The 11,916-nt window shown below is 39.4% G+C and overlaps 1 protein-coding gene across 1 annotated transcript in view; it reads right to left on the bottom strand.

The window, feature by feature from the left end:
• cd81a (CD81 molecule a) overlaps positions 1-11,916 on the bottom strand; it is a 39,853-nt gene that overhangs the window by 7,915 nt on the left and 20,022 nt on the right. Inside the window, exons 3-6 of the mRNA XM_020585798.1 lie at positions 4,774-4,871; positions 4,316-4,390; positions 2,870-2,983; positions 1,888-1,986 (exon numbers count right to left, since the gene is read on the bottom strand). Coding sequence (XP_020441454.1) covers positions 1,888-1,986; positions 2,870-2,983; positions 4,316-4,390; positions 4,774-4,871 — 386 coding nt within the window. The remainder of the gene's footprint in view (positions 1-1,887; positions 1,987-2,869; positions 2,984-4,315; positions 4,391-4,773; positions 4,872-11,916) is intronic.

Here is an 11,916-nt window from a genome sequence, read left to right on the forward strand (position 1 = left end):
ATAATTATTTAAGAATGTAATTATGTAAGAATGTTAACACTCTTATAATTTTTTAGTATATTACTTGTGTGGTGTAGAAGAGAATTATTTACTGCTTGCAAACCAATGATGGTAATGTATGATGTTATGGGGTAGGACTGGATAAGTCTGACTTCTTCCTACTCCATTCAAGCATGTACTAGGTATAAGCAAATTGATATTGGATTAGCATTTGTTGGATATGTGTAAAATTATGTGTGTTGACATATCGACTGTCTTTACATGCTTGAAAGATTAAATCAAATCAAAAAATTCCAAAATTAAACTGTATTTCAGCGGCCGTGTGTCCTTAAATTTTACGGTGGAATTTCCAACAAATGTTCACACAATAAGTGTCTTGAAATGTCAATGTAATAAAAAAATGTATCAAATTTATAAATCCATATAAAGTGATTTCAGATTATTATAGGATGCTTTTGCTCAAAAAATAATCATTGTTAGCTAAATCAATATCTTCTTGTACATTACAAGGGAAAAAAAGGGCAGCAAATAAAAACTACACTACTTTAAAAAGAACTGCCATGTTCAGTAGGATTGATGTAACAGATGATAAATAGATCATGTGTGTTAACCGGTTTTGCTTGATGTATTTCTCTAATTTGGTGGAGTTCTGGTTTGAAATAGTGAGCTTTTGTTGTTTTGGTGGATTCTGTGGTGAACTGTACCCGTGTAACTGTTCCAAAAAACAGACAAAGCTAAAAACAGGTTTCAGGCTGTGGTGAACGTAAGGTGCCAGTGATGCTATGTGGGCAGTGTAGCCAGCTGGACTGACTAACATAGCAGCTTATCACACTGGTTACTCCTGTGTCTCAAAACGTGACTGAAGCTGCTCAAATACAGGACTATAGTTCTGCTTATGGATCGGAATTGGATTGGCTCTGTTATGACTTATACTGATCCTGTGAAAAATGCCCAGATTGGCACAGATGCAGATATAGATACAGATACTTAGTATCACATGTTGATATCTCTATTGAGGAGCCTTATACTGTTACAGCTCCACTGAAAATGCACAGATTCCTTCACCGTGCAGAGTAGAATCAACAAAAACAAACTGTATTTTTGCAAAACGCTGGTTTAGTTGGAGTTATTAAAATGATTGCCCCAAGCATAGAATCTCTTATCACAGCATTAACACCTGCGTGGTTATGAATGAGAGCTATTTGATCCAACTGGCCTGGATCCAACACACATCTCAAGGGTTCTCAGTGAGGGTGGAATAAAACCTTAATTTGAAAAGAAACAGGATCCCAATGGATACACAGCTTTATTATAGGGATTCAGAAATAATGACTGGATAGTGCTGATGAGGACAATTTCAATCAGTGAAGTCAAATTACAAGCTTTTCCAATGAACTTACTATGTGCTACAGAAACCGTAGTATTAAGCATTTAATGATTGTGTTATCTTCTGTTATCAAGCTTTTTGTCTCTACACATAAAGCCTTAATGTGACAAGTGGCACTGATATCAGTGCTTTCATCTTCCCACTGTCTAAAACTACAGACCTCAATAGTCAGAAGAACTACATCATGTCACCATAATGTCAGCTTTGCGGTTCTTAGTGACATCACATTCATTTCTAGGACTTTGATTTCTCCTCACTGAAAGTGCCATTGGGACTCTTCATAAAAACACATGTCCCTGTATGAAACAGGACGGTTTTTTGTGCTAAAGTAATTTGCAGGAGTCATTCTGAGATGCCTGATAAACACAGGCCCTGAAATGTTACCTACTCAAAATGTGCTGCTTTTAATTTGGCTACAATGTGAACACAAACTCAGTTTGGTCAAGCAGTTGTTGCATCAAAGTAGTCATAGAACTGTTGAGATGGATGTTTGCACTTACCACTGTAGTCACAGAGCCGGAGCATATGTTAGTCACACCAAGTGCATCCGCAAACTGTGTCACTAAAGTGGTTCCCGGGTCTTTACCACAGCAGCTCAGCTGAAACACAAAAACAGTCCAGTGATGACTCTGTACATGTGTTCTCAGGGTGCTCTTCTGACCGGAGCAGCATCCTAATTTTAATTAAAGGAGCTTCACAGTTTTCACCTTACAATCTCTTGCCTTCTTATGTACCATATACGCTGCACAACTTTTTAAAATGCTTCATTGTTGCAGTTGTGAACAAAACACGATGCCAAAAATGACCTGGAATCTGAACACAAACTAATTAAAGCTGCAGATCTGTACACAGTGTACACAACTCCAACTTTTGACTAAAGAACCAGATATTTTCTAACAGTTGTCTTGTCATCTTTTGTGCAGATGATTAAACCAGGTTTCATGATCCATCCAAACAGTGGAGGAGCTCCGTGAACTGTGAGTCAACTAATACTGTGTAGGGAGACAATGAATGGGAACCAGTGACACCACAATAGGCCTAGGAAGAGCCTTATGAGAAGGGCACAATTTGAATTCCAAGCCTGCGTGAACAAGTCGTCATGGTACAGTATAAGGAGGACAACACTCTTTACATCCACATTTAATGTGTATTACACACACCTCATTAGGCATTATCATTTCCATAATCTCATACTGTACATTTACCATGGTTTTCCTAGCATCAGTAAATATGCCTGGTATTTTACACAAAATATTTTTGCCTTAATTTAGATTATTAATGGTTTTCATCCCTTCAGTTCTACTTTTCATTGAGCAACTCTTAATGCTCCTTATAATAAATGCACACAGAGGTCTGTGTTGCACATCACCAGTAGTAAATACATTAAAAATGGTAAAAACAACAGTAAATAAAAGTGTGAAAAGAAAAACCCATCTTCACAATTTAATAAATAAATAACACATATTATTATTATTTTCATACCGTGTCATGGAAGACTTTGATGACAGCGGAAGCAGGCTTTTCCTTTTGCTTATCAGTGTTGCTTATTGCCTTGTCATAAATAGAGTCGTAGAAGGCGATCATCTCCTTTGCCACCTAAAACGGAAACAAACAGGTTTCTTTGGGCTCAGCCTTAAACTGAAAACCTACTGTTGTTGCCAGAGCTCAAGTGAATTTTAAGTGTTAGTACTTTGTTTTTAAGGCGTGCGAAGAGAAACAGAACAGGACAGAGGCAGGAAACATTAAACATCAAGTGTATAGCATCTGTTTTTGCAAAATGTTAAACACTGACTCTTCAAAAACAAAGGTCATTTAACAACACTTAAGAAAGAAAAGGGGAAAAGTAGGATTTTAAAACACTTTCAAGCTGCTTATTTTTTGAACCTGTTTCCCAAGTTATATTTTGTATTCTGCAAGCTAGAAATGACTTGCTTGGCCTTTGTAAAACCTAAGAAAAACTTGGAAAAAAAATAAAAAATAAAAATAAAGTATATATATATGGAAATGCCTTTAGCTTTTACAGTGGTAAGAAGTACAGTAAATATTCTATAATCTTATATATTATTATTATATAATGGTTTGACTGGCTTCACTGGGTAATTATTTAAAAAAAGGTAAGAGCAAGCAGCATATATAACAGATTAAGGTGCTAATGATATATTTTTGTAGGCTAATATTTATTTTTTTTCACCCATACTCATGGCACACTTCCACAAGAGTGGTGGCGCCTGCTTTAAAATACAGAAAAAAACAGCCACGGATTCAAATAATGTATAAAAAACAAAACTTTACAGTCACTGAGGCCTCATTTCATATATAAATAAAAACACACTGGACACCTGATGAGGGAACCCCAAATCTAAAGTGCCACTTCAGACATAATAAACCAGAATATGTGAAAACACAGGAGTCCTGACTTTTTAAAGCATCCGTTTCATAATACAGGGTTATTCAAAAAGAATGAACCGATTTCATTACGCAATATTTTATTAAGGAAAAGTAATACAAAACTCCAGCCAAGTCACAAGTATTCTACTCATAATCAACTTTTATTTCCTGTCTTACAAGTGTTCAATGTGGCCACAACAACAGCGATCAACTCAGTGGATCTTGATATGCTAATATGCGCCTGGGAGGAATTCTCTTATCACATTGATGTTGCCCGTGCTGCAGGTGGTGGCCACATTGAACACTCGTAAGACAGGAAATAAAAGTTGATTATGAGTAGAATACTTGACTTGGCTGGAGTTTTGTATTACTTTTCCTTAATAAAATATTGCGTAATGAAATCGGTTCATTCTTTTTGAATAAACCTGTATTCAAAATGTATTTTAGGGATATGCAAAAACCTTGTGGAAGTATTTACTGTACTTCTGGGCTCAATGTTGTAAGCCTATTTCAACCTCTAGTGTATGTTCGCAGTCTTACAGTATCCCTGTGCATGAAGCCCCAGATTCCAGCTGCAACCTCACAGGCGAAGAGGATGACCAGGCAGGTGAAGAACTGCGGGGCAGAACAGAAACATCAGATAACCGGTCATTTTCAGGATTTAGCTAACTGAGGTGTTACTTGATTCCTTAGTGAGACAAAATAAGGCTTTATAAGATAAGAGAGATAAGATAATCCTTTACTGTCATTGTAACACGTACAACAAAATTTTAGAGCAACCTCCAGTCAGTACAGCAATAAAAACATGTTTTTTCACTTTATTAAGTGAAAGGAGCTCTGTGATGTTTTCTTGTAAATAAACAAAAATTATGTTTGTACATCCTCATGCAAGTGCATCAGATAAACCAAGTCAGGGCCTGCTCATCAATATACCATTCCATAGTGCAACTACAGGTTTAAAACTTCCCTGGGCACTTTTAAATGTGACCTCAACTCACAGTTCCCAGCAGACACTGGGACTCTTGGATGGCTCCATAGCACCCAAGGAAACCGACCACCATCATCACTGCGCCGACAGCAATCAGGATGTGGACACCTGGGCAGACAGACAGATGGATGGACAGCACAGATTGAGTGATTATGATGACACCCATGTAGAAGTGATGCAGGGATATCCAGCATACTTTTACATTGTGCTTCTGTAAGACAAGTAGGTTAATGTAAACAGCTATTACACAAATGGAAGCCATTAAACACTAAAACCTCTGTGGCTTGGAAGCTCTGCAAAAACACCATCCTCCAACCCACTTTAATATATACACAAGTATGCAATGACACCAAATGGTCAGCAGGGGGTGCAGTCCTGTTTCTATGCCAGCAGACTAAGGTGAGTCATGTTCCAGTTATGTTCACATGAGGTCCTTGGGGTTTTCTTATACAAAGAGCCTGCTCCATTTTTGAACATATTACATTTCAACCAACACATACAACAGGTTCTGCACTGTTTTCCACTCACACACATTCAAAAGGAACTGTAAGGGCCTCCCAGTGTTTCCTGTGGTGTGCTGTCTGATGACTGCAGGTTAATATTTGCCTTTACGAAGAGCAAGATTGTGTGTGCCCAGCTCTGTCTTGAGAAACATTTCTCTGCTTTACATATTGCACTTGCCTCTGTTAATCTCAGTAGGTGTGTGGTTTTAAAGCCCCAGCTGTGCTTTTAGTGTAAGAACTGAGAAAAGAGAAAACAGACTAACAAAAGATCAGGTCAGGTTTGATGTAGATTGAGCCAGTCCAGCTCAAAGCTGCACTCAAAAGATCGAACTGGAGAGGAATAGCATGATTAGAATATAATGTAGATGTTCTGTGATTTTCCAATATAAACTCAGAACACAAATGAGCAATTTCATACAAGTCTTTGTTCTTTAAGAATTTGTTCAATAAAGACTAGTCTGCTGTTTTTGCAAGTTTTAGTCCTATAAATAAAAATAACCTTCCTTTACTGTAGATAGTTAAATGTTCTCAGTGTGGCTGTTAGAGTTTCTATTCAGTTCATTCATTCCAGTAAAGATGAAAAATCTACTACCTGAGACTTGTTTGAAAGAGGTCGTTTATTTGTGATTACATCTGGTTTAAAATGGGCTATAATGCTGCTCAAAGTACAGACACATTTGAGAAGTCAACTACTAACTTTTGGTGCATTTATGTGCAGATAAAAAGGTTCAGAATTTTGAGCTATTCGCATTAGCTGATGATTAGTGTAGCTATCACAAAATAAGGAAACGAACACTTGCTGGAAAGGAGAATGTGAATATAATTCAAATGGTGCTATTCAGCAGCTATTTTTAAACTTTACAATATTAATGAGGTCCCAGCAAGGGGCAAATAAATAATCTATGAAGCCCCAGATCATCTGTAGTAGCAACTAAAACGAACTTAAAATTTATATCATAAAAATGAACTTGGACTGTCAGAAAGAATGCTCAAAGATAATATCTCATAGTAATTAGCTGAGTTTATACCATCATGGCCAAAAATACTGGCACCCCTGCATTTCTTTCAGATAATGCATCAGTTCTCCCAGAAAACTGTTGCAATCACAAATTCTTGGGTATTCTCATGTTTATTTCTTTTGTTTGCATTGGAACAACACAAAAAACAGAAAAATCTGATCCATTCCACACAGAACTCCAAACAGAATTATAGATACCCTCAACTTAACATTTAGCAGCACACCCTTTGGACAAAATAAGTGAAATCAGTCACTTCCTGTAACCATCAGTGAGTTTCTTCCACCTCTCCACTGAAATCTTGGACCACTCTTCCTTTGCCAGCTGCTCCAGGTCTCTCAGATTTGAAGGGCTCCTTCTCCCAGCTGCTGCTCTGAGAACTCTCCATAGGAGGTCTAAGGGGTTTAGATCTGGACTCATTGCTGGCCACTTCAGAACTCTCCAGCTCATTTTCTGAAACCATTTCTGGTGCTTTTTGAAGTCTGCTCTGGGTCATTGTCCTGCTGTAAGACCATGACCTCCGACAGAGACCCAGCTTTCTGACACTAGGCCCTACTTTGACTGTAGGGGCTGTGTTCTTTTCTTTGAAGGCCTCATTTCACTTTCTTAAAACAGCAGAATGATGTGCTCGACCAAAAAGCTTTATTTTAGTTTCTTCTGTCCACAGGACATTCTCATAGAAGGATTGTTGCTTCCAGCCAGACTGGAGACAGACTGGAGTTTTGGCAAACTCCAGTCTGACTTTTTTATGTCTCTGTGTCAACAGTGGGGTCTCTGTCTCCTACCGTAGCGTCCCTTGTCATTCAGATGACGACGAATAGAGTGAGCTGACACTGTTGCACCCTGTACCTGCAGGTCAGCTTGAATTTGTCTGGAAGTTGATCGAGGTTCTTTATCCACCATTAGAACAATCCTTTGTTACAATCTGTCATCGATTGTCCTCTTTGGTCCACGTCCAGAGAGATTAGCTACGGCGCCATGGGCTGTAAACTTTGTGACAATGTTGTGCACAGTGGACACAGGAACAGCCAGATCTCTGGAGACGGACTCGGAGCCTTGAGACTGTCCAGGCTTTTCTACTTTTGTGGTTCTCAGCTCCTCAGCCAACCAGTATTTTTGGCCATGACTATACTTTCCACATTTTATGATTATTTTTTTCAGCCTTTTTTATTTAGTTAATATTGAACAATTTGGGACTACATAAATAGCACCTCAATTTTATCCAACTAAGCCATTTTTCAGCATATAAATATTGACGTAAGCAGCACAAACGCAGAAAAATTGAGGTATGAATATTGATGTCTGAGCACCAGAGCATTCTCCCACCATCTTACTGTGCTCGTATCAGGCTGAGAGAGCAGCTCCATGTTCAGCCTCAGTGTCATTACTCCTGCTTGTCAGCTCAGACATAATTTGATTCTGGACCACTAACTGATCCTGTACTTTGTATAACCACCCCCCCCCCCCCCCCCCCCCCCCCCTCTTCCCCCCACGACACACACACACACACACACACACTAAGGCAAATTTATAAATTGCTATCTTGGCGGCTGACCAAACGCTCCCTCCATCTCATATATTGTGGCTTTCAAGTCTGGCACAGTCCTATTGTGACGCTGTTTGGCAATTTCCATCTCTCCCTCTCTTGCCTCGCTACCACTCATCTGTCTGTTCTCTGTAATGCATTTTCTCATTCAAAATTGTCCTCCTAATAATGCCATTTACTTAAAATTCTTCTCCTCTCTGTCCTAATCTAATTTTCTCATGGATCCTCTTTCTGTATGCCCTCTGTCTGCTTCCTTTAACCAGTCCTTCTGCAGCATCACTGTACATTTTGAAAAGGCAGCAATGGATTATGTGACTTGCACTGTTGCAGCACTGGCATGAGATGAGACAAGATCATCTCAGATTTAAGGCTACAAACACCACCACCACCACAGGAGGTGCTATCAAGTCATAACTAGTAATATTTCCCAAACTTAATTTTAAATTTCTATCAGTATTAGATTAAAATTTGTTTCTCCTTAAGGTGTCAGTATGCTTCAACCACAGAGTGTCTGAAACTACCTACTAATAAATAATAAAGACAAAGCAACTGCTTCCATCTATGCCCTTGTAATTCAGCCTACTGTGTTAGTTCATTTGCTTGTTGCTGCAAATAACACACAGCACAGCTGGAATTTCCATCAGATGATGAATATAACAAAGTACCTCCAAACATTTTAATCCAGATGTGTTTAGTTAGTCTGGGTGAAGTCTTCCAACTACAGTTTATTATACTGTAACAAGACTCCCTTTTTGCTGCTTCATGCTCCCTGTTATTATGGTAGTTTTATTTATTTAGTGCAATCCAGCCACTTAAGGACAGTAGAATTCTGACTTCAAATTGGGATAAATACAGTGGAAAAGGACAGTGACAGGCTTCTAAACCTGCAGAGGGAATGTCAGCACTGCATACCTGAAGTGCCCTGAGCTGATCCAAAGGTTCAAAATCAGAGCCAACCTGGGCATATCTGACAATATCTGTACCCACTAACATAAAACTGATCAAATGCTGATCCTTCTTCACTTTTACTGACTCTCTCCTCTCTTCTGGAGTGTCCCTGCATTCCCTGCTCTCTCTCAACATCAAGGAAGGGAGGGGCGAGCTGCTCACAGACAGAGGAGAGGAGCAGACAGGAAGTGATATTTTACTTGAGTTGACCACAATGCTTGTTAGGTGCAATATAGTCAGTAATGGAGACATTATAAACAACTCATCACACAGCAGTTGAATAAGCAAAACACAAACTTGCCAAACTTCGACGTCTTTGCCACTTTGCTCTCATTCAACTCACTGAAATCCCTCTTTCTCCCCTAAACCAGCATAGGCGTATGTTTACACAGTCAAACTGTGAACAAGCTTACTATGTTTACTAAGTTAAGTTTACTATGTTTATGACGATCGGATGAACGTTTGTAGACTTTGAAGTTAAGACTGACCAGTTCTAGGTAAGATGCACAATATAACTGCCTATCATACCCTAAAAGATGATCCAGATCTGATCCAGATCATAGAACTTAGGACACATTTTGCATTTTTCTGGATATCAGTTTTCACAAGGGACCCATTTGCATGAGTGAATGTTGTGCCTTGGTGGAGATACATGCACTCTCTGAGTGCTCTTGTTAAAGCCTATTTCACAGCTGGTTTTTCTTTCTGATCTGTGTTTCCTTCCCCATCAGACTCCTTTTTAGTGATGATAATTCATTTCAAGATCTCACTAATTATTTTGTGGAGTACAGTATCAGGCATTTCAAGATTAGTGTCCTCTTAGTTGCAACAACATTCTTGGTACAGTTGCTAGCTATGCCACAAAATCTGTAATGACTATGTAACTTGGAAAGAACTGACCCTTCAGCTCCTTTGCTACTGAACAAAGGTGATGCAACAAAAAATCAATGTCTCAACAAGGACTGAGACATCAGCTTTGTAAGAACATTTTTCAAACTTCATTTAGTTTATTAACTATGTTTTACAGTAAAGCAGCACACTTTTAATGGATTATTCAGTTGTAGTTCAGTTTGTGTCTGTAATTCCCTAGTGCACACTTCAGTGATACCCTGTAAGGGTGTGCAGGTTTATTTCTGTAGAAAGGCTACAAGTGGGTCACCATTGGGTAATTTTGTTTGAGGCAGTGAGCGAAAGGAGAGAAGCGGATGTAGGACTCCATATTGAAAGGTTCCTGGCAGCAGGGGACAAAGACAGGCAGCGAGGGGAGAAAACAGGGCAGACAGAAATGGGGGGGGGGGGGCGACGGCAAAAAAAAAGAGAACGCTAACCACAAGCAGATGGGGAAGTAATGGGGACCAAAAGTAAAAAGAAACAGAGTAGTGAAGAAGACGGAAAACTTTCACAGAGGAGAGAGGAAACGGGCGAGGGAGGAGGGAGGGCTAGTGACGATTTTTTTCCTATACCAGCTAGGCTCTTCCCCGCTTCCTCAGGATGAGAGGGAGGCTTTATGAAATGGGTAGAAAGCAATGACTGAGGCATTTAGAAAGTCCCTATGTAGTTCCCCTCTTTTTTCACCGAACAACCACAACTATGAGTCCTTGGGGGACGGCAAAAATGATTATCCAAACAAAGGGTGCAAACTTGAAGGAATTTCTTTAAATGAGTTGATCACATCAACAAAGGGCAGTTAAACAATTTATGAAATAGTGGCCCTTTTCTATGATGAAACTGTTTTGTTTTTCAACCTACTGTGTTGCCAACAAAATCAGTGTAAATAAGGAATTTAAATACAAATTTACATAAGTTATATATTTAACAAGACAAAAATAATTACTTTGTTTAAAAATGTTGAGCTTCCCTCCTGTTTGTTGTGATTCAACATGTGGTCAGCGAAAACCTACAGTATTGTCTGCTGGACATGTTAAACACTTAAACTCAGACCCATTTCTCCTTTATCAGAAGGGCTGTAGCCTTGAACAGTAAATAACTTGTCCACGTTACCAAATGAACAGGAAACAGGTTATCCCAGCCTCCCAGCAGTGGATTCTGGTTTTATATAATACAATACACATTTCTTATCCTATTGATAGGAGTGACTTGTCACTTATTTGATTAATCATAGATTTCCCTAATCCCAATAGCACCTCCAATTTTTTTCTACAGTTGTAGGAGACTCTCATATTTCAATCGTACTAATTCTATACTTTACTATCATCTTCCCTTTTATCTTTCTTCTCCCTGTTCTTCCTCACAAGGCCGGTGACTCAGGCTGACAATGCAGGCAGGAAGAAAATGCAAGGGCAATGTGGGTGTGGATGTTGGCTTGCAGAGTTGAAGAGGCGACAGCTGCTAATTTCATTTGGGAATGAGTCATATGGATGACCTGTGAATTCCCTGTTAGTCCTGGTTACAAGTAACTGGAGGTCTGGGCGTGGCGGGGCTGTTCCGCTTATTCATAACGCATTACACACCAGCTAAATATTCTTGCATCCAGGTTACAAAGGGGCTTCTCTGTACATACTGTACTATACTGGTGTGTAAGTGCATGAAACAATGCTATGACTGACTGGACACTGCTTAGTAGAGCTGAAACAATAAACCAATTAAAACAGATATTAGCAACAATTTATAACTGAACAACTGTTGACATCTCATTACAAAGCTGCCAAACGGCCATTCTCTAGACCAGGCATGTCCAAAGTCTGGCCCGGGGGCCAACTGCGGCCCGTGTTCAAATTTTCACCGGCCCGCAGCTTCTGTCATAAAATCAATAATATGTGGCCCACCAGCACTGTTGACCACAGTATAAAATACACGCGTACAAAAAAAGCTATTTTACATTTCACCAGAAGATGGCAGTAGACCCGTGGCCGCACTCTCGCCGCCGTGTCCCTTGTGTGATCCTTTCAGCCCGGCCCATTTCTGACATGGTGACTGTAACTGAAAAAAGGAAAGTTGACAGCGAGGGCCGCCGCTTCCAGGACAAGTGGAAATTGCAGTATTTTTTCACTGAAATATGAAACAACTGTGTCTGCCTAATTTGCCAAGAGACTGTGGCTGTTTTCAAGGAATTCAATATCAAGAGGCACTACCAGACGAAACATGCTAACTATGACAAGCTAACTGGGAACGAACGTGGC

The sequence above is a fragment of the Monopterus albus genome, unplaced genomic scaffold (assembly GCF_001952655.1).
Source record: "Monopterus albus unplaced genomic scaffold, M_albus_1.0 scaffold377.1, whole genome shotgun sequence".
Classification (NCBI taxonomy): Eukaryota; Metazoa; Chordata; class Actinopteri; order Synbranchiformes; family Synbranchidae; genus Monopterus; species Monopterus albus.